This window comes from Orussus abietinus, unplaced genomic scaffold, assembly GCF_000612105.2.
Source record: "Orussus abietinus isolate OABI.00-Male unplaced genomic scaffold, Oabi_2.0 scaffold67, whole genome shotgun sequence".
NCBI classification, from domain to species: Eukaryota; Metazoa; Arthropoda; class Insecta; order Hymenoptera; family Orussidae; genus Orussus; species Orussus abietinus.
In genome coordinates, this window is record NW_019394243.1 from 54,096 (window position 1) to 77,135 (window position 23,040).

At 37.4% G+C, this 23,040-nt stretch overlaps 1 protein-coding gene across 11 annotated transcripts in view; it reads right to left on the bottom strand.

The window, feature by feature from the left end:
* The window catches only part of LOC105695912 (obscurin), a 78,508-nt gene that overhangs the window by 29,792 nt on the left and 25,676 nt on the right, over positions 1 to 23,040 (bottom strand). For 6 of the 11 annotated variants that reach the window (XM_012417954.2, XM_012417944.2, XM_012417949.2 and 3 more), the window contains 8 exons: positions 22,455 to 22,613; positions 19,287 to 19,421; positions 18,015 to 18,185; positions 14,826 to 14,907; positions 14,640 to 14,735; positions 7,647 to 7,739; positions 1,543 to 1,707; positions 493 to 630 (listed from right to left, as the gene is read on the bottom strand). In XM_012417954.2, the coding sequence (XP_012273377.1) occupies positions 493 to 630; positions 1,543 to 1,707; positions 7,647 to 7,739; positions 14,640 to 14,735; positions 14,826 to 14,907; positions 18,015 to 18,185; positions 19,287 to 19,421; positions 22,455 to 22,613 (1,039 nt within the window). Of the gene's footprint in view, positions 1 to 492; positions 631 to 1,542; positions 1,708 to 7,646; positions 7,740 to 8,694; positions 9,069 to 13,363; positions 13,473 to 14,639; positions 14,736 to 14,825; positions 14,908 to 18,014; positions 18,186 to 19,286; positions 19,422 to 22,454; positions 22,614 to 23,040 lie in introns of those variants that run through there. The other 5 variants (XM_012417955.2, XM_012417948.2, XM_012417946.2 and 2 more) reach the window with 4 other exon arrangements.

Below are 23,040 nucleotides of genomic sequence, written 5' to 3' on the forward strand. Positions count from 1 at the left end.
TGCAACTAAATTTTTGCTCCAAAAACATGTGTTTATCCCGAGACAAGCCAGCATTTTCTTGCAATCGTTGGTGAAAGTATTTTCCATATTGTCCCATCTGACTCTGTAATATTCCATTTTCTCGGTATTCTAAATTGTTCGAGGTAGGTCCTGAAACCCTTTTCTCATTTTCGATTCCAAGCCTCCAGGAAGCGTGAAACATCGAAAACGGACCACGCCATGTTGGTTCTAGTCCATGATAAATAAATCAATTTTCGATGAAAAATGAAACTTCGTGAGTTTTAGGACCTACTTTAGAACCTCCATATTCACGTGGTAACATTTGAAACGAATCGGAGAATAGTTTTCCCAACGATTTGACTTCCCAGGTATATATAGACTGCACTCTTCCATATCGTCTTAAATTTCATACTTAGTAAAAAATTGTCTGGTCTGTTTTAATTGCAGGTTGGTACCCAGTTCTTGTACCACCCACTGTACTCAAGTACTTACTCGAATGATATCTTTGAGGACGAAGACCGATCGATCTTCGCTGATGCGCCTAACTTTGCAGACAAGAATCCGTGCTTTAAACAAAAACAAGTATCTCTCTTTTGTTCTTTCTTCCTTATCGATAATAGTGAACCATTCCTGCAAATCAAAATATATATTAAGAAACAAAGAGTTGGTAAACTGAACAATTTAACGCTATTAAAGCCATTTTTTTAAAGAAATGCAATGTATTGTTTGATCTACTATAAATTAGTATCTTCAACTATTTTTTAATAGTTGAGCATCCTACTGGATTTTGAACAAATTTGATAGTAACGGTAACAATGTTTATAGTGAAGTTTTGTACTACTTTGGAATGGTTAAGTTAGCTTTCAAATATTGTAAAATATTGTAAGTTACTACTTTCACCAACTACAATAATATTACTCATACAACAGTTTACCATTGAGGTTTGGTTATATCAACTTCCAATTTAATCTAAACACTTCGAAAAACTTTGTTGATGTTAGTTTTGACAGCACCGATAGATGGCAAGGCTTTCTTGCAAATGATAAAAATCACCCGTTTGCATATAAGACCCTAATCCATCCCTAATTAACGTTAAGACGTGCAAGAATGCCGACAGATCAAACATAATAAGTTTAATAAACGTCTAGAATTACAAAAAATTATTTTTGAAAAAAGATTTAATAAATAACAAAACTATTCGCACTAGTTAATAATACCATCTGGGCATGTAAAATATACGCATGTATAATATAAATGTTTACAATATAAAAATTAGTTTTTTTATACTTTCTAGGGAAGTATAGTAAACGTAGAATAATTCATTTTACTCCTCCCAAAAGATAAAAAAATATAGTTATCGTTACTAGATTTCCTACTTAAATTAAAAATTTAATTTTACTATAAAAATGTATCTGCGTCTTTTTTGAACTGTGTAAACTAGTTAAAAATTATTAATGTAACCAAATTTTTCTCAGTGTACGTATATTATTATCAAAGTCTTCCACGTCTTGTTCCTCGCATTTAAATTACAGCGATACTAACGTGTCTGAGTAGTCGTCCTAGTTTGTGGATATTGCCCTTATATCCTTCGATATTGCTGATGAACTTATTATCGGTTGCCCTGTGAGGAATACCTAGCATCAACTCCAAAGCTTTCTGGAGGTCGTCGCAATTTTCACCTAATCGGTTCGAATACTTCACCAGCTCCTGAAAACATGAACATTTATTTGAACAATTCCAAAGAATAAGAAATAAATCATTTCTGCCAAATAATATTGCTTTTGCCCCAGCTTCGAATGCCAATCAGAAATGTGTAATTTTTTCGACGTTCACCGTGGTATAGCCCCTTAATAATTTATAAACATACATAGAAATTACATTTTTTAATTTNGAATCTGAGAATTTTCCTAACTAAAATATGCCCCTCGATCAAAATTGCGATTTCGATGGCGGGATTTCGTATTTTCTTTCCGACTGACCAAGAACCATCGACCAGGGTAGCCCACCACGAAGATGACCCATTTTCAGCACGCTAAATCCGTACGGCGCCCACTCGTTCCCACACCAGCTCATTTGCATACACATAGTTCAGGCGCTACAAGTACAAAACTGCCGAATGTCGTTATGCCTCGGTTTCCTCTTTTTCTTTTTTTTTACAACTGACATGATTTCACAACCACGGGAGAACACGTAAAGGAGGGTAAATCAAACTTAGCAATAAATGATCGCACATCATCTACTGCTTCCGTATAATTATAATTGACTTCATTGTGCTTGACATTTGTTTTTGTTGCACTGAGAATTTAACACTCTCGTTCCAAGAATGGCTTCGGATCACTTAATAGGAATGGCGCCAGAACAGTAGTATTCTGTTTTTGGGTGCCTCGAGTCTTCTACATCGGAATCTACTTCACAGGGAGAAATGGCTTTCGGCATTCCTAGACGGTCAGCCAAAGGCAACGCTTCCTAGGCCATATCGTAGCCACTGATTATATGTTTTGGTGATAAGAATTTCATGAAAAATGCTGATTTTATTTTCAGATCTGTGCTTCGTCTGAATACACTTTCTGCTTTTTCGCACATCAGGGTATATTAATTCAACGTCTCGTTGGAGTAACTTCAAGGTTCTACCCTGTGAGGCTATTTTCGTAAACGTATTAAAATACAAATCGTTAATCATATATTTTATTTTCAAATTCCATTCAACGTCTCGTTGGACTAACTTCAAGGTTCTACCCTCTTAAGCTATTTTCGTAAATGTATTAAAATATAAATCGTTAATCATACATTTTGTTTTCAGATCTGCGCTTTGTTTGCAAACGTTTTCTGCTTTTTCACACTTCAAAGTATATTAATTCAACGTCTCGTTGGAGTAACTTCAAGGTTCTACCCTGTGAGGCTATTTTCGTAAACGTATTAAAATATAAATCGTTAATCATATATTTTATTTTCAGATTTGTGCTTCGTTTGCAAACGTTTTCTGTTTCTTCACACATCAGAGTATATTAATTCAACGTCTCGCTGGAGTAACTTTAAACTATTTTCGTAAATGTATTAAAATATAAATCGTTAACCATATATTTTATTTTCAGATCTGTGCTTCATTTGCAAACATTTTCTGCTTTTTCACACATCAGAGTATATTAATTCAACGTCTCGTTGGAGTAACTTCAAGGTTCTACCCTGTGAGGCTATTTTCGTAAACGTATTAAAATATGAATCGTTAATCATATATTTCGAAATAATTTAGTTCGTCGCTTGACTTTCCTCACGTCACGAGTTGGATAATTAATTACGACGGAATATTAAGATTCAATCGCGCAATATTAATTGAGCTCAACGAAAGACCGAATTCAAGACATGGACGAACGCCACGTTATTTTCGTTGGTCGCATTAGAATTCAGGAAAATATAGGTCAGACGTGTCCCACGCCCTGCTATTCCGACGAAATTTGACATTTTTCAATAACCACCACATAAATTCTCTGCAAATACATAAATGTCGTAACATTGGCAAAAAGATCAATGAGAGAAATATTGAACCGAGGGATGAAAAAGCATTCCTACTTCAAATAGATACTATCGATACTACTTTCCTTGACAAATTTCTTCGATTAAATTTGATACAGTTAATTTCGTTAACTGCAAATTTAACCTTCATTAAACTACACACTTTTAAAAATCCGTTAATTTATTTGTAATACCTTAATGATGCACTGAGCGTTTCTGCCGAAACGGATCATTCATTGTCTCGACTACAGTCGTTCATAATAATTTTAGCAGAGTGCTATTCCGATGTAAATTGACATTTTTCAATTACCACTTCATAAATTCTCTGCAAATACATATATGTCGTAACATTGGTAAATAGATCAACAAGAGAAATATCGAACCGAGGGATGAAAAAGCATTCCTACTTCCAATAAATACTATCGATACTACTTTCTTGGACCAATGTCTTCGGTTAAATTTGTTACAGTTCATTTTGTTAACTGCAAATTTAACCATTGTTAAACTGTAACTTTTTTTTAATCCGTTAGTCAATTTGTAATGCCTTAATGATGCATTGAGCGTTTCCGCCGGAATGGATCATTCATTGTCTCGACTACAATGGCTTAAAATAATTTTAGCTGAGCGTTAGAGCCTGTGGATGTATTTCTCATGTAAATGTTAGAATCAAATAGCCTAAATTAAAATGTGAACAAAAGACTCCTGTTCGGTATCGTTTCTGAGTGCAGTGGACCGTCTAGTATCCGGCAGACGGTAACTCGTGTCCTGGAAAGCTGTCAAGAAATGCAGTTGTTGCGCTATATTTCTGTCACGATCTCCCATAGACCGACTTTCCCTTCAGACTAATGAAACAGTAAATCATTATTTTCCCCGATATTAACAGTTTTCCCAGAAATATTTGCAGAAAATCAGTTTATCTGGAAGATTATCCCGTGATAATCGAGTTACTGTTAAGGTGGTGTGAAACTGGCATCGATGAGCTTTCGTTTATAAAACTTTTCTCCCAACTCGATTTATAGAATAGTTTGAAACTTTACAACGTGAATAGGGAGATTATAAGGAAAGTCCTGAAACTCATGAAATATCAATCCTTTTCAAATTTGTTTCTAGATATTTTAAAAATACTTTAAAAAAAATGAAATTTCAAGAGTTTCAGGACCTACCTTAGGGTTTCCATATTCACGTTTTAGAGTATGAAATGATTTGAGACATTCAGTTCGTAGAAAAGTTTTATGAACGATTGAGCTTTCGGATGCCACATTAAACATCCCTTTAAGGTGATGTGAGAGTGGCGCTGAAGAGATTTTGTTTATCAAACTTTTCTCCCAACTCGATTTATCGAATAGTTTGAAACTTTACAACGTGAATAGGGAGACTATAAGGAAGGTCCTGAAACTCATGAAATTTTATTTTATGTACAAAATTTTTTCAATACCTATAAACAAATTTCTAAAAAAGTAAAATATCATGCATTTCAGGACCTTCCTTATAGCCTCCATATTCACGTTGTAAAGTTTAAAACGATTCGGTAAACCCATTTCGAAGAAAAGTTTCATAAACTAAACCTCTTCGATGCCACTTTCACATCACCTTAAATCGTGTTTATGAATTTCAGAGGAAAATGAAAATTCAATTCGCCCACAAAGTTTACATCGAGTTACTGCACTTCTTGCATACTCGTTATTCCGTGCAATGATATTCGTAGTAACACGTGTTCTGGAAAATTGTTAAGGTATGCAATTACCTGTATTTCTGTCGCAATCTTTCACCAAAGAATTTTCTAATGGATTCAACAGACTTGAAATTCAATATTCCTACTGTGAAAAAATTAATGACGTTTCAGCTGGATTTAAAAAAAAAGAAGTAAACCGCACCGTTTTACCGCAATTTGTTTTAAGATTTTCCAACAAGCGAGTTTATTCTTAACCTCGTAAGACAAACGTCTACGCTCCGTTATGCGCAATTGTCGCACACGAAAGTAGAATCAAATTGGCAAGCATTCCAACCCAATACATTTGTAACCCCAGGCGTGTAATTAAGCCTTTAAGAAGAACATTTGGATCGGATCAAACTGGCCCGAACAATTGATTTGCCAAGAAAAATTATTCAACACGTTGGAATAAACGAGGGCGACAAATTATTTGACCGTTTATGTAATACACCGGTTGACCATTGCTCGACGGTATTTCATTAAATAGCCATCATCGTTCTTTCCGTTGATTATGCAGAAAGGAGAATATTTGACAGTTTTAGTTCCCGAAAATTAAAAAACTATTCTACAAATTATTATAAAGAAATATGTCCCGCGCAAAATCACCCATTTATTTTTCACACGAGATTAAACAATAATAACGAATTGTTGAATGCAACATTTGATAACAGGCGCCAACGTTGACATTTGGCAGTATCCGGACGTTTCACCTAATGACAGTTTGCCAGGGGATGTTTTGCTTAGAGATACTTTATAAGACAGCCGTTTTGTCATTAGGACATTTCGCCAGTTATCATTCGCCAGGGAGACGTTTTGCCATTGGAACGTATCATCGGAAGGACTTTTTACCAATGATAAGAACTCTTTTGTTCTCTCTCCGAAAAAATTACCGAAAGATTGAATCTTTTTAAACGTTACGTACATATTATATACACGTGTTACGACGTTTCTCAGATAGGACGCTTTTCGTCCTGTTTTCAAATGGACTTTTAAGGTGATATAAAAGGGTCATTTTATATATATAAAACGCTAAAACATTTACAAAACTTTTCTTCAAACTGGGTGCACCGAATCATTTGAAAGTTCAGCACGTGATTATGGAGGCTCTAAGGAAGAACGCGATGGTCGTGCAATTTCATTTTTTACAAAAAAAATGTGCTTTTGGTTCTAGTCTGTGATAAATAAAAAAAAGTTTTATTGAAAAATGAAATTTCACGAGTGTCAGAACCTTCCTTATAGCCTCCACATTTACGTTGTAAAGTTCGAAACGATTCAGCGCACCCAGTTCGGAGAAAAGTTTCATGAACGATTGACTCTTCGGATGACACTTTCATATCCTCTTAATGTAATGTTAAGAAGTATTGTTCATAGGTAATCTTAACATTTTTTATAAAAAATGAAATTTCTCAAGTGTCAGGACCTTTTTTATAGGCTCCACATTCAAGTTGTAAAGTTTGAAACGATTCAGCACACCCGGTTCGGAGAAAAGTTTCATGAACGATTGACTCTTCGGATGTCACTTTCACATCCCCTTTATGTAACATTAAGAAGTCCGTGTGAAATATGTGAGATAAAGCAAACGTGACGAACAGATTTCAACTCAGACTCGAAATCGAATGTATATTTGAATTCAGATTTACTGGTAACGGTGAATGTACTTATTGGGGAAATGTAATTCTAGAAAAGTAACATTGACGAAATGATCTACAGGTGAAGTGCCCTGCTGGAAAAATGTCCCATTGGCGAAACGTCAGCCTGACAGAGTATCCTTAGGCGAAATGTGCCCATAATTATGAAAGTGGTCTAAGTCATATATTTTTGGTTTCGAAATTATATTGAATTAATTTCGTTTGAAATAATATGGCGTGAAATAACTGATAAACTCATTTTTTTTTTTAATTTTGACTTAGAACACTTTCATAATTATGGGCACAAATGTCCCCCGGTAAACATTCCTTAGATGAAATGTCTCCTGGTAAACTGTTCTTAGGTGAACCGTCCTAATTCCGTTGCAAGTATCTGTATAGGACCATTCATTGTCAGGTGTCAGTCAGCAGTAGCTGCCAAACTTTGACGAACGGAATACGAGGGTTCTTTACGATCGACGTCCGGCAGTTTGGACAGTACCCCCTGCTTTAACTGGTCCTTGCGAAATTTCTAACATAATTGACAATTAAATGAAGACCATTACCGGGTTGACAGAAACCCGAATAAGACAGACAAGACCTCGTTTCGTTCCTCCAATGGCGGTAATTCTGGCAAAACCGATTGCCGGAAACGCGTTCCTATACTTTGACCTAGCATTTTCACTCTTACAACGTCTCACGAAACTCGTCTCCCGTAATCCTAATGTAAAATTCGATTTCTAAGCCAATAATAAACGGAATAAAAGGCAAATTTTCTGATAGGAATAAGGATTTCTCACCTTTAAGAGGAGCTGATAGTCGTTGATGCGTTGAATCGGAAGCTTCAGATGCTCCGCCACGCTCTTGTCGTCTCCGAGAGTCTGGCTCAGCTCCTGCGCGAAAAAGATGGTTTTTTAAAAATAACTATCAGAAGCGAAGCATTTTCGGCACGTTCAGAAATAACCCCGTGGCTAGCAAACCTTTCTTGCATCACGGGCAATTCGGATATGCTTTTGTTATTCGGACTTCGTAAAGTTGACTAATTGCGCTCCCGATGCGCTGCCCCACGACGCAGGCATAATACAGAATCAGCAAAGGTTCAAGAATCGGTCGATTTCGTGTTAAAATAAATGGAAATGTGGAATTGTTTTAGAAAATTAGGTTCTATTGATGGTTTTGTAGCCTCTATTGTCCCCGAAAATCCTCATTCGACCTATTTCTTGGGAATGGTAAGTCTTCTAAAGTCCACTAAATGTCATTGGTAATTTAATTGTAGATCAATTTGCAATTAGTTCACGAATGTACTTACATGAATTACATTAAAAGGAATGGTATCTATTTATTGCCATGTAGCAATGAACCCGTATTGTGTTAGGATGGATTTAATTCTTTTAAAGAGAGAGCCGATGAAAGTAGTCTTATCACTACACGTATAAATGATTCAATAATTAAATTACCAATTAAAATACTTATACTATTTTAACTCATTTTTAATAAATTGTAATTAGCAGCACCATATGTTTTCCTCTTTCTACGTTCTAATAAATGACATACGCAACCAACTGGTGCAACGCAAATGCTTTATAAGAATTCTTTAAAAAATGAATATTTAATAAAAAAAATGTAATTAGATTTTCTTCTTTTGGAATAAAATCGTTTACCGAATGATTCAAAACAGCTGCTTGGTTTCAACTTTTTCTCCGCATGATTTTTGCAGTTCGTACAAAGGTATCCTATTAAAACATTAATGTACAGAGAATGTTGAAGGAAACAATTGTGTCCTCCCAGAAACGACTCCCGAGCGCATAGGATTGCCTCCATGAGCGACATCTCAGCAATCTAACCCACCTAGCATAAGTAGCGTAATTTTTCCTCCTCTTCCGAAACTATAGCACTCTAATCAGCAACTTGAAAACCAGCTGCGGCATCACAGGACCCTAATTCCACATTGAGCCATTAGCCACTCGACGACAAGAACGCATCTCGGAAAGGGTCCAAAAGAACCAGAATGAAAACACCAGAAGAGCGGTCCGCTTTCGCATCCCTCGGATGCGGAAATTTAGAGATGCCTCAGGGCCATCCCGGGTTGCCTTGGCGATCCACAAAAATGCTGCAAATCCCACATTGGAATCGGACCCAGAATCCAGTTCAGAAATGTCGACTGGTCCGGTAATTCGACACCGGAGGTGCCGTTTGGCGAATCACGTGTATTTTTGGCGCGTCTACGTCTGACAACGGAGACACATATCGTCACCGGATGTAGAGTCCGATCGGTTTGGGAGATCGATGGCGATCGATGGCGATCGAAGACGATCGATGGCGATCGATGGCTATCGAAGACGACCCCTCGCCAAAGGATCACGCACCGAGCGTCACTTTGACGCGTGGAGCGAGGGAACCAACACGCACCTCGACGTCGGAACGTGATTTCGAGAGGCTGCGTTGCTGACCGCAAACTGGACCATCTCTTCGGGAAAACCTAGTCGGTGGTTCCCGAAGAGACCTACCACCGGCCCCTCGGATCAAGTCAGGCCACGGCTATACTTAGAGATTAACGCCACATCCGAGACCGTCCACGAGCAAACGGCTAAGGGTCGGTCGTGCAGGTTGATACCCATGAGCAGTTTTCAGTCACAGGGAACCTTATGGAAGAGTTATGGACATTGTAAGGATGTAAGATGCATCCGATGCCACCAGGCCCCGAGGACTGGGGGTAATTCTTCACTTCCTAGACGTCCACCCAGACGGCGATTAGACCTGGGTGAAACGGCTAAGGGTCGGTCGTGCAGGTTGAAACCCATGAGCAGTTTTCAGTTACAGGAACCTTATGGAAGAGTTATGAACATTGTAAGGATGTAAGATGCATCCGATGCCACCAGGTCCCGAGGACTGGGGGTAATTCATCGCTTCCTAGACGTCCACTCAGACGGCGATTAGACCTGGGTGAAACGGCTAAGGCTCGGTCGTGCAGGTTGAAACCCATGAGCAGTTTTCAGTTACAGGAACTCTATGGAGGAGTTATAAACATTGTAAGGATGTAAGATGCATCCGATGCCACCAGGCCCCGAGGACTGGGGGTAATTCTTCGCTTCCTAGACGTCTACCCAGACGGCGATTAGACCTGGGTGGAATGGTCTGAATTTGATGGGAGGAAAGTAGAACAGTGTGTCGGGTAAATATGGATACACCAGACGAGAAGGTTGCTAGGGCAGACGGGGTCCTATAAATAAATGTATGGGAGTCTTGACGCATTTCGTAGAAACCCTAATAAATTGTACGTCGTGCGGGACGAATCGCTTCCAGTGATTCCGTCATCCAGGCGTTATCAAGCTCGTTAACCTCGATATCTCGCGACCCAATACTGGCCGATTAACGCTTTTGACGAGATATCTCGCGAGCCGATACTGGCCGATCAACGCTTTTGACGAGATATCTCGCGACCCGATACTGGCCGATCAACGCTTTTGACGAGATATCTCGCGATTCGGTAGTAGCGGATTAACGCTTTTGACGATAATCTAGTTAATCCGCTACTACCGGATCGCGAGATATCTCGGCAAAAGCGTTGATCGGCCAGTATCGGGTCGCGAGATATCTCGTCAAAAGCGTTAATCGGCCAGTATTGGGTCGCGAGATATCTCGTCCAAGGTAACGAAAGGGTTAAAGATTAGAGATACCTCTAATCTTCTGTCGAGAGGTTGATCATTCGTGTAATCAATTAAAGAATTAACGTGTCAACTGCAGATAATTAACATTCGACTACATCATCATAAAGGGAAATCATATCACATTGTCTTGCGTGTTTTCCGATTCATATGAAGTTTACGATCTGGTTATGGGATCCTGGAATGACTTGAAGACATTTACAACCGTGACGACCCGAACATGCGAGCATATTTCAGAGATCGAAATAAAAGTTTCTGGCGATGTTTACGGTATAAAAGACAACCGTAACTTGATGATTGTTCAGAAAACGATACTTGTTAGATTGTTTTTAATCGGCAATATTTTTTGCACCATCGTCTGCCTCAATACTGGTTGTAGTAGACTTGATTCGCGAATTTCTTTCGCGGTACCTGCTTTATTATAAAACCAGAAAAGAATTTATTTGTGCACTTGACAATCAACACGTCATATTTTACTCGACATTTAGCAAGATCCGGAAACTTGGCAGCATCTCGAGTGAATCCACAAAGTTGTTTTTACTTCGTTTCCTTGCGACTTACGCATGAGCCCAGAAATTCATCGAGTTCTTTTGCGGAAGCTCGAAAATAACGTTTTCATGACTCAAAGACCCACGAAATGTTAAGGAAAACGTTCCATTCCGTAAATAATGTCGTCACTGTGTTCCCTTAAGTCCAGCTATCCATAACAAAATTTGAAAACAATATTCATCGGATGCAAAACCAACCAAACCGAATCTAGGGCCTTGAACACGTGAAGCAACATCCCAAATTTTCGCTTCGATTTGGCTAATGTTTTTCTCATAACTAAGCAAATAAAACAATATAAAAAGAAAAATATTAAGGTGAAGTGAAACACGTCAAGGAACTTGATCGACGTCGATAAAGAAGATTTTTCTAAATGCCTACGTTGCCGACGTTCGTTTTTATATCGACAGCTAGGTCGAATTATATTGGGTATTGTACCAAATGGCATATTCCACCTGTCGTTTTCGTACAATAATTACAAAGAAATCGAAGTAAAACTCCAGAAATCCTCCGGATTCATGCTTTCTGGGGCCCTAATTGACTGCAGAGGGACCCCCTGCGCCATCTGTGATTTCCAGGTCAATTAAATTTTCACTCCGAGACCTCACATTCCCATCGTTTTGGCATAGAAGCGCATACAACACTTTTTTTGCCTTTATCCCGTTCAAATGAGAGTTTATCGATTACAAGAGTGTTCTAAATTGTCGTAAAATTGTCCTGACCCTTTCGATTCTCATATCAGAGCCTTCGATAATTGTATATCGATCGAAATATGAGAGCTCGACGCCATTTCGGTTCTGGTCTGAGCCGAGTTAAAACATTAAAAAAAAAATCCAAATTTTGAATGTGTCAGGACAATTCTTAGATGATCAGGAGTGACGTGTCAAAGTTTCGGACAGTTTGGTCTAATACCCTTAAAAAAAGGGTTGTATTCGAATCGACTGATTTGAAGGGGGTTTCACTTCACCTTAAAGACTATTTTATTTCCTTTGAATATTCAATATTATTTGTATATTTCATAATCCGTAAATGGAAATATGCGAATAACGTGTAATAACATAACGAGTTATTTTAATAACTGAAAGTTGTAAAAAACGTGATTGACTTTATGATAAGATGCGTGAAATTCTACGTTTACAAAGTCTTCAATGACTCGGTTTCTTCGGAAACTTCGCCCATGCTGTTTCGGCCGAGAACCGACGATAGTCATTTCCTTTTTCTCTTTTCTTTTCATTCTTTCTGCAAGATACGTGGACCACTATGAATCCAAAGTGCGAAGAAGAGGGACGAAAGATGTTCTCGTGTTAAAAATAAACTCAGCTATTTCGAGGCCTGGACAGAAGCCCGTATGCTTCCACCGTTATGTAATTGCGCATCTTCGGTGTTAATGTTCACGATATGGCATTCATAATGTTGCAGGCGGTCAGAAATGACTAATTCTACCTCCATCATTGAAACATATTTCAGGGAACATTGACTTTAGCAGTACACTTTACCATTTGCCTATTTGCTAATTTGCAAAGCCACGACATAGAAAGTGAAAACTAGGGCTGCGCTAATCAACTGAAAATTAAATAATAATTTAATTTAATGAATTAAGGTTTAGTTGGATGTTTGATGTTAAGGGTGTTCAATAGGAAGAAGAGCAAGACTTTATGTGAGTATGCGGATAAGTTACAATTATTTAGTTACGGTCTTAGTCGTCGCATTTAGAAGTAAACGGTAAATAGAAATCTGTTTTATCTGCAAGAGTGGTTACCAACAGGAGGAAGAACTCTGTTTTATCGCCGGAAGGAGAATCAACTGTCGGTAGATGCATCTTTTTTTACACTATTTAAAATAATTGAAAACGATAACTTTATCATTCACTTGTTTAAGTAATTGTTCGTATAAATTTGCTGGGTGGAAGAGAGAAAGAGAATTGCATTACGTCGTATAAAAAGTTTAACATTGAACCCATAATACCGATAATTTACATCCCATTACCAATACCATTTAAAATGGTCATTAATTAACGGTTTAAAACGGTCGTGGTTGATTTATTATTAATATGATACCAAAATATATGACTTCTTTGCAACATATTCATCACAAACACTGGTATGCTAACACTTGAACTCATTTTCCATATTCTCTTTGACCGGAAATTGAAAATAATTATTCTGCCCCATAATATTAATTGTATGATAGATATAAAAAGTCATTTAGGTTTCCTTTTAGATTTACTTTCATTTTTGGAGGTACTCAACATCTCGAAATCATCACGTTCGCGTAATCTGCATATTATTGCAGAATTATTAACTCACATAAACACCTCCCACGAGCGGAAACGCTGTTCATTTTGTCCTATCACAAACAAAATGTGGTAAAACCATGGTGCAACAAAATATACAAAGTAAACATTACGAACTTCACTCGAGAGACTGAGGAACAATAATGCAGAGGCGCTTTAATAAAATTCGCGTCTTAAAATACGCAAAACGTCACCTTGGCTAGACTTACCAGAGTGATCGCTAAAGCTAATTAAATCAATAATACACGTGTACAATCAGAAGTCGATAATGAAGATATATGAGCCGCTCAGTGCACACATTGATTAACTCCGTAAAACAAAAAGTTGAGAAATGCGATGAAGTAATGTAGATTCTTTTTTAAAATTCCTATTATAATATAACTTCAAATATATAATGTAGAATACATAAATATTTTCATCTAACGGTATATAAAATTAATAAGAAAGAATAGCCAACAAAATAATCGTCTGCATTTTATATCGACAAATGTTTTTGCAGGTATTAAATTTCCTCCCTTGTTCCTGTATGTCAAACCTTTTGTTCCGTTATGCTTTTGTAAATTTCATGCCCATTTATCAGAATTACGACTTCTTTTCCTCCCAATCGATGGGTTTGTTGGGGAATTTGTACCGTTGCAATCGGATGAATCCGAGAAACACGATAAACGTCTTCTTGCCCCAGACTTTCTGCTGATAAATCGTATCGAAGAATCATCCCTGCTTTCCACATCCACATTGTTATTAGTTTCACTCGTCTTGATTATAGCGGTATAATATTTAGTTCTTTAAAAACAATCAGGGAGTAATGTTGAAAAGACAAAAAAATATGTAGTGCGTGTAATATTGGTGAAGTATACGGTAACATTCAGCGTGAGAGATCACCGTTATACTAACTACCGTCTGCATTGCGCTTCTTTCTATCTGTTTGCTGATGCGATTTTATTACTCACATCGTTGAAAGGGGGAAAGCATCTTCGGCTGTTTAAAAAAAAAAGCGTCGATGTACGGCCGCAACAGATAATCCAATAATACTATACTGCCAGGTATTCGTCTACGATTTACATTAGAGTATGGAGTTAATCAAAATGGCTTCTGAAATAAATTACTTATTATTCAATGCCCAAAAAAATTTGCCGTTTAATGGTGTTAATCTCTATTAATCAGGAAAGATATTATAAATATAAAAAGTTATGACCATACCAAGTGCTTTGACCCCTAAATTTAAGATTTTTCAAAAAGTGGAGTTAGTCGATGTGTGCACTGAGCGGCTCATATGTTCCTCGACTCACCTCGAAATATTCTCGAACGTCGTCGTTCATCTGAAGGAACTCCTGAGCGGTCGGCTCGTCCCTGCAGTAAGCCACATGTTTGTCGAAATCTCTTTCCTTTGAAACAAACAAAAAAATCACATGTCTTTGTTAGTTTCTTTTATTACGTGATTACCGTTATAGAAGGTAAGGAATAACATTGCTTACCAGTCTCAAAAAAGTTTTCCCGAGCATCCGTGGCTGGTCCGCGTAATACTTGACACCCTCGATCAACACCCTGCCGAACGATCTAAGTAAGGCCGGAATTAATGTCATGCCAAACTTTCGACACTTACGAGCTAAACCAGTCTTCCGTCTCGTTTCCGACCAAGACATCAAATTCAGCTCAGCGTCGGTACGTATAAAATGCATTAAGGCAGTCGTACCGCGTGACGGCTGTATTTTCACAATTTTTTCTAACGAACCATGAAAATACCCCATCTTGCAATTTTAACAATATATTTACTAACATTTGTACGGTTACTCGGAATTTTTTAAAGCAAAAATATAGATTGGAATCGACTTTACAGCGGTCAAAAGACACATGAAAAATAAGTAGGTTGACGGTCGACACGATTCCGGCTGTTCCGTTCGTCGGAAATGAAAAAAATGAAATATTATTTTAATCCGTAGACCTGTGGCTATAGCCGGAACTAGAACCAAATGAAAATATTGAAAATTAAATTTTCGGCACGGTTTTTGAAAATTTAATTCCGAGTTTTGTCTTTTTTTCGACTTAAAAGTGACAATAAAGCTTAAAAGCTTGCTAAAAGAAACTATGACAGATATCGCAATTATCCTAGTTCGAGCGAGAATTATGCGTGTACTGAACATCCCATATAAATTTGAACAAAATCCATTGAGTTTTTGAGAAATCCTGTCAGCCAATTTAAAAAATGCAATTTTGAAATACCCACCGCTCGAACGCCAAGTCAAATAAACTAACCGTTCCTGTAGCGTCTAATTTAACATAGGAAGGGATCTTCAATGAGTTTAGTATCTCCTCTACATGAGTATTAGTCAAAAAGAGAAGTTTTTGAGAAATCCTGTCGGCCAATTTTAAAAATGCAATTTTGAAATACCCGCCGCTCGAACGCCAAGTCAAAACTAAACTAACCGTTCCTGTAGCGTCTAATTTAACATAGGATGGGATATCCAATGAGTTTAGTATCTTCTCTATATGAGCATTAGTCAAAAAGAGAAGTTTTTGAGAAATCTTTTCAGCCAATTTAAAAAATGCAATTTTGAAATACCCGCCGCTCGAACGCCAAATCAAAACAAACTAATCGTTCCCGTAGCGTCTAATTTAACATAGGAAGGGATGCCCAATGAGTTTAGTATCTCCTCTACATGAGCATTAGTCAAAAAGAGAAGTTTTTGAGAAATCCTGTCAGCCAATTTTAAAAATGCAATTTTTAATTACCCGCCGCTTGGACGCCAAGTCAAAACTAAACTAACCGTTCCTGTAGCGTCTAATTTAACATAGGATGGGATATCCAATGAGTTTAGTATCTCCTCTATATGAGCATTAGTCAAAAAGAGAAGTTTTTGAGAAATCTTTTCAGCCAATTTAAAAAATGCAATTTTGAAATACCCGCCGCTCGAACGCCAAATCAAAACAAACTAATCGTTCCTGTAGCGTCTAATTTAACATAGGAAGGGATGCCCAATGAATTTAGTATTTCCTCTACATGAGCATTAGTTAAAAAGGTCTTAGGTGGCAGCCGAATTCATTGAATTCATCATAACAAAGGCTCCGGTGCTCCACCCTTCTCCGACACCGGCTCCGTTCTACGTCTGTAACTACCCACCGACTACGAATATCGAAAAATCCTTTATTCTACGTATTCTAGACACATTATAGAAGCAATTTATCAAATAAGATATTTTTCAATTTTTTGCACCTATAACACGGTACGACTGCCTTAAGTCAGGCCTCATATTTTCAGTTTCTCGAATGGACGTGGGGAAAAGTTAGGGGATTCGACGCTTGCAAAGCTCTCAGGGGTAAAAACATCACGAGCAAGCACTGCACAGAACGTACTTTCTAATATTTAACTTTTAAATATAACATTTTCCCAGAGAAATTGAAGAGATTTAGTTCCCACGAGGTTGTGAGTTGCTAGCCAGTAGAGGGAGGATGCTATACAACCGACCTTCAAAATGAACCCTCAATTTTAATATTTAAGTATTAGACACGGGAGGTGTGATTTTCTTTTCCTTTTGTACATAAGAAGGGAGGAGAAAGAATGCACACGCACACTCAGAGGTTCAATCTCGGACTTACGTTTTATACGTTTTGCTCACTAAATAGGAAAGTACTTGTATTGACCGAAATATTTGCGTGTTTCGTATAATCGTGTATGTGTTTTTTCGTTTTCTATTTTCTGCTTAATCTTGAGTAGATTAACGTGAATGGCAGAATTAATCGGGTCAGCTGGGTTGAATTTTCATGTCGTTTCAATTGTATTTTTGTCAATGTTGTTTCGTTGTCTTGCAGGGTATGTGACGGAAGATTGCTGTCCCATATGAGATATCTTGTACAATTTTTATTTTTTATACGATGAATTTTAAATTCATTATATTTCAGTTTAAGGGAATGCGAAAGTGGCATCCAAAAAGTCAATCGTTCATAAAACTTTTCTACGAACTGGGTGTACCGAACGTGAATTTGAAAGCTCTAATGTAGGTTCTGAAACTCATGAAATTTCATTTCTTATAAAAAATTGCAAAAACATCTGTAAACAAATTTTTAAAAAATTAAAATTTCAGGGGTGTTAGGACCTTCCATATAGCCTCCATATTCACATTGTTAAGTTTGATACAATTCGGTACACACAGTTCGCAGGAAAGTTTCATAAACGATCATCCCTTTAAGGTGATATGAAAGTGTGATATATACATGCCAAAAAGTCAAAATAATTATACAACTTTTTTCCAGACTAAGTGCACCGAATTATCTGAAACTTAAATACGTGATTATGGAGACTCGAAGGAAGAACGCGTTGCCCGTGAAATTTCATTTTTCGAAAAACAAAATATATCTTTTTTGGTTCTTGTCTGAGATAAATGCAAAATTTTGTTCGAAAAATGAAATTTCACGAGCAGCGTGTTCTTCCTTAGAGCCTCGGTAATCACGCGTTAAAGTTTCAGATAATTCGGTGCACCCAGTTTGGAAAAATGTTTTATAAATATGTTGACTTTTTGGCACGTATATATCGCACTTTCATATCACCTTAATGTTTGAAGAAAAATATTCTTTGGATGCTTTAACGTACAGCAATCATCCGAGGACTGTCGTGTAGTAGTATATCGAAGAGACTAATTCTCTGTGGTGAGATTTTTGTATATACGTACGTATTATGAAAGTCAGCTATTTGTTTAAGGTTTGTAAAAATAAGATCCTTGTTGTCTCGAACGGCACGCGGGACAGTGGGATTGTCCAGTGGCTTTAAGTAACGTTCTACAACCGACTGGATGTCTCTGCCGAATTCTTCCTCCGTCTCGACCAACTCCTTTATTACGGCTCTGGAAATATTTTCAAAACAATGTTTGATTTAGTAATACATTGGGTACCAAGGAAGTAAAGTGAGTCTTTTTAGGCCATTTGTCCCCACACGAGCAATGCATCAAACATGATCATTTTCGCCGGCACCGGCACCGACATTTTTCCAATGCAATGTAAATAATTGGGAGCTTATATACGTAATCCGGCAATCTCCAATTAAGTAGAGCACTAATTCGGACATTTACTGCCAAAAGGACGGAAGCCTAATTGTTACGTACGGTCCTGTACGTCAATCTAAAATTGACATTCGTACGAAATACTGGCTTTATATTAGTTAAGAAGATTTCAATATCGCATAAAATTATTCCTTTATTCCAATGAGGTATTCTTGCATTTTAATTTCAATTACTGAAAAAGTTGTAAACGCAGGAATAGGTAGAGAGACGTCTAAAACCTTCGAAATCGTTTAAAATCAACTAAAACCGTCTAAAGTTGCTTAAAACGCCTAAAAACGCCAAAAAACGCCAAAAATGCCTAAAAACGCGTATCTTCTCTGAAAAAAATCCCAGCCACTCGCTCGAGAGATCAATTTGAAGAGAACAATCTTTTCTACCTAGGTACTATGGTCACAGTTTCGACTCGTGATGCCATTTTCCTCTATGGTTTCAGAAGAAACGTTTGTATTTTTTCATCTTCTAATCTATATTGAAAAATGACACAAACCGGTATGTAAGAAATCTCTTAGGCATTTTTCGCCGACTATATGCTATTACCAAAAGATGACTTTTCGGAAAATTCCTCCTTTTTTAGACATCTTTTAGTCGTCGTTGTGTTGCCAGAGAAATGAACATACGCATAAATCAGGCTTGCGGTACACAGAGAAATTTATAATCAAATATTTTAAATTTATAATAAAAGTATCTTTAAGTTAGGCATCTCTGGAATTAACATATTAACACGCAAATTCGACTGTTATTTACCGTGCAGTCTAAGGGTGTTATTTTGAAGCAAACTTTGATCGCCAAACTTGAACTTGTGTAGGGACAATGTACAATTTTACAAGAATTACCACTAATATTTAACAGAAAATAATTAAAAATAATTAAAAAAGTGGAACATACTCTCTTCGATAATGAGAATCCTCTGGGCGATGATGGGTGGTCAAGGTTCCTGAACTTTCCTCGCTCAAGGTGGTTTGTTTCACAATATTCGAAGGCACCCATCCTTCCTTCCCGTCGCTAGTACGAACGTACACCCTGTAACATTTGGTGGTATTAACATCATAGAATATTTACATAATGATAACCGCAGAATCCCTAGTAGCACAGAATAATTTCTAAATATTTCTTTGCTAAATATCTCAAGTGACAGATTTTTTAAGACTTCTTGTAGATTTTATTCGTTGAAATTCTCATTATGTTGAAAATCTCAATGACATATTTAGTTTCAATAATTTATAAACATATAATAAAAATACATTTCTTTTACTTCACGACTATTATCGGACACTTCATTTGGTACAAAAAAAACACGAGAAATTTTTCTAATATTTTCGTACCGCTATTTCATTATTGTAACAAAACGTGTGATCTTGACTTTAAACATTTTTAAAACGTTTATAATGTGTTCGGCAGATAATATTTAAAAAATACTTGTATTAAAATGAAACGAAATGTTTTGTATATCTGGTAGAAAAATATTACGAAAACACATGGAGCTAATATTATATAAATAATATTCTAAAGTAAACGTTTTGCAAATATTTCAAATGTCTGCTAAATATTTACGAAATGTATGATATTCGTTAGATATATACTAACCACCCTTGTTTAAACTATGGTTAGGGGAGTGAACCAACATTGACTGTCAAGGCTGGCTGTAAATTGCAAGTCGTTCGATTTGAACGGATAAAAGTAGTTTTTAAAAATGGCAGTCGATACGCGTCGAGTTTTCTCTCGAACGCGAGTCAGAGTGTTTATATCGGTACATAAATCATTAATGCATTCGCCAAGTGCAACCACTTAGTCTTCATTAGCGTCACAATATATCTTAAAGCAGACATTAACTATGGAACGTCGGAAGATTGGAATTTCGACCGCAACGTTCTATACAGATTTACAACACAATTCTCCCTTGGTCTTTTGTGTTCCCGCAGAGTCCCTGCCAGCTAATTTTAGGGGAATGTCCGGCCGATTTATAGGCGAATCGGTAACGATAAGAAATCGCTATTATTAGCCGCGGAAAAGGGAAAAAGAAAATGGAGGACCAAGAAATGTAGATGGAAGCTAAATCATCGGAAAAGGAAAAGGTGTAAAGTTCAAAATAACAAGGCACTCGTGGAGTCGCTCTTTGAGTCGTTACTTAAAAAAAATTATAAATAAATATTACAATAAACCTAAGGCATAAAAACCTTAGCATACCATCGGTAACGATAAGAAATCGCTATTATTAGCCTGGGAAAAGGGTAAAAGAAAATGGAGGACCAAGAAATGTAGATGGAAGCTAAATCATAGGAAAAGGAAAAGGTGTGAACTTCAAAATAACAAGGCACCCGTGGAGTCGCTCTTTGAGACGTTACTTAAAAAAAAGTATAAATAAATATCACAATAAACCTAAGGCATAAAAACCTTAGCATACCATCGGTAACGATAAGAAATCGCTATTATTAGCCTCGGAAAAGGGTAAAAGAAAATGGAGGACCAAGAAATGTGGATGGAAGCTAAATCATAGGAAAAGGAAAAGGTGTGAACTTCAAAATAACAAGGCACCCGTGGAGTCGCTCTTTGAGTCGTTACTTAAAAAAAATCATAAATAAATATCACAATAAACCTAAGGCGTAAAAACCTTAGCATACCATCCGTAACGATAAGAAGTCGCTATTATTAGCCTGGGAAAAGGGTAAAAGAAAATGGAGGACCAAGAAATGCGGATGGAAGCTAAATCATAGGAAAAGGAAAAGGTGTGAAGTTCAAAATAACTAGGCACTCGTGGAGTCGTTCTTTGAGACGTTACTTAAAAAAAAGTATAAATAAATATCACAATAAACCTAAGGCATAAAAACTCTTAGCATACCATTCCTAAAACGAAATATGACCATCTGGATCCAAGTAATTACAAATTTCGGAATTCTAGTTTCTTCGTCGCCATATCTTTGGAAGGTATCAATACAAAGCTCGATTAATTTCGACTCCATAATCAATGGATCGACTTTGATACAAGACTTCGGGCACCTCGCCCACGCTAATTGACAATACAAGCCAGCCAAAGATCTACTACATCCCTCCAATCGTGTAGATGCATCTATATAGAGGGTCATTGGCATCGTTGTTACTTAAGGTGAAGTGAAACCCCCCTCAAATCAGTCGCTTCGAATAAGACCCTTTTTTTAAAGGGTATTGGATCGAACCATCCGAAACTTTGTCATATCAATCGTGAGCACCAAGGAAATATCCTGACACTTTCAAAATTTGGATTTTTTAAACAAATTACTTTAACTTAGCCCAGACCAGAACCAATATGACGTCGCGCCCTCATACTTCGATCGATATGCAATTATTGAAGGCTCTAATATAAGAAACGAAAATGCCAGGACAATTGTACAACAATTTAGAACACGTTGATAATCGAGGAACTAGCATTTGAACGGGATAAAGGCAAAAAAGTGTCATCTGCGCTACTATGCTAAACCAATGGTAATACGAAGTCTCGGAGTGAAAATTTAGTTCACACGGAAATCATAGATGGCGCAGGGCGTCCCTCTGCAGTCAGTTAGGGTCTCGGAAACCATGAATCGTGAGGATTTCTGGGGTATTACTTCGAATTCTTTATAATTATTGTATGAGACCGACAGGTGGAGTATACCATTTAGTACAATATCCAATATAATTCTACACAGCAGTCGATATAAAAACGAACGTTGGCAACGTAGGTATTTAGAAAAATCTTTTTTACCGACGTCGATCAAGTTCCTTGACGTGTTTCACTTCACCTTAAGGTTGCTGACTTTATCGAGACCCCCATCAAGCAATTACACAACGCGTTAAAGAAGTTCCTGCTCTCGATGACCTCATCACCTCTTAATTTCTTGCGTTTAAATTCTAAATTTCGCATCTTTGCAGTTTTTACTTTGAAAATTCGAAACATCCGCAATAGAATCGTTTAAAGACGAGAAGTGAACGATTGACGTCGCTTAAACGTTGTTTCTCTTTTTCAGAGCGCAATTTAAGTTTCATTCCCTGTTCTTCACGTCGTTGGCGCGAGGTGTCCTCCTTTGAACTCGAAGAACCTACCTCTGTACGTTGGTATCGGAACCCGACCTTGAAATGGTGCGCGCTCTCGGACTGGCATAATTCTTATGAGGTCGCACTGACAGCTTGTGCTTGGCAGCAGAGTTGTCAAGTGGCTCTCCGATCTCTCCAACTTCTAATTCAGGATCCTTCTTCAGCTTCCTACAAAACGTCCCAGTGTCCTTCAACCCCTCTTCTCCGTGACATCACAGGCTCCCCTGACCTCCAAGCAGCTGTCATTCCTAGTTAGTAGCCATGTTGTGCGGACCTCCAATTTTAGCGAACCTCGCATTGGCCAACATTTTCATTGCACGTGCGAATAGGCAGAAGCGTTAAATTGCGTTAATTAAGACTGTTGCGAATCAGGCCGCGATGGATTAAATCGAGTTAATGTCTGGCTGCTGCAAATCAAGCTGTGGGATTCGTTCTTCGAAGCATCTGTATCTTTCTTACGTATGCCACGCAAGGTTCCAAATAAAAAGTTCCGCTTGGAACGGAATGTCTTTATCGTGCCCTAAGTTAATAGTACACTAGTTGAGGGCTATATGGACTAAACTGAATTTGACCACATAGTTTATTAAATTCGTAA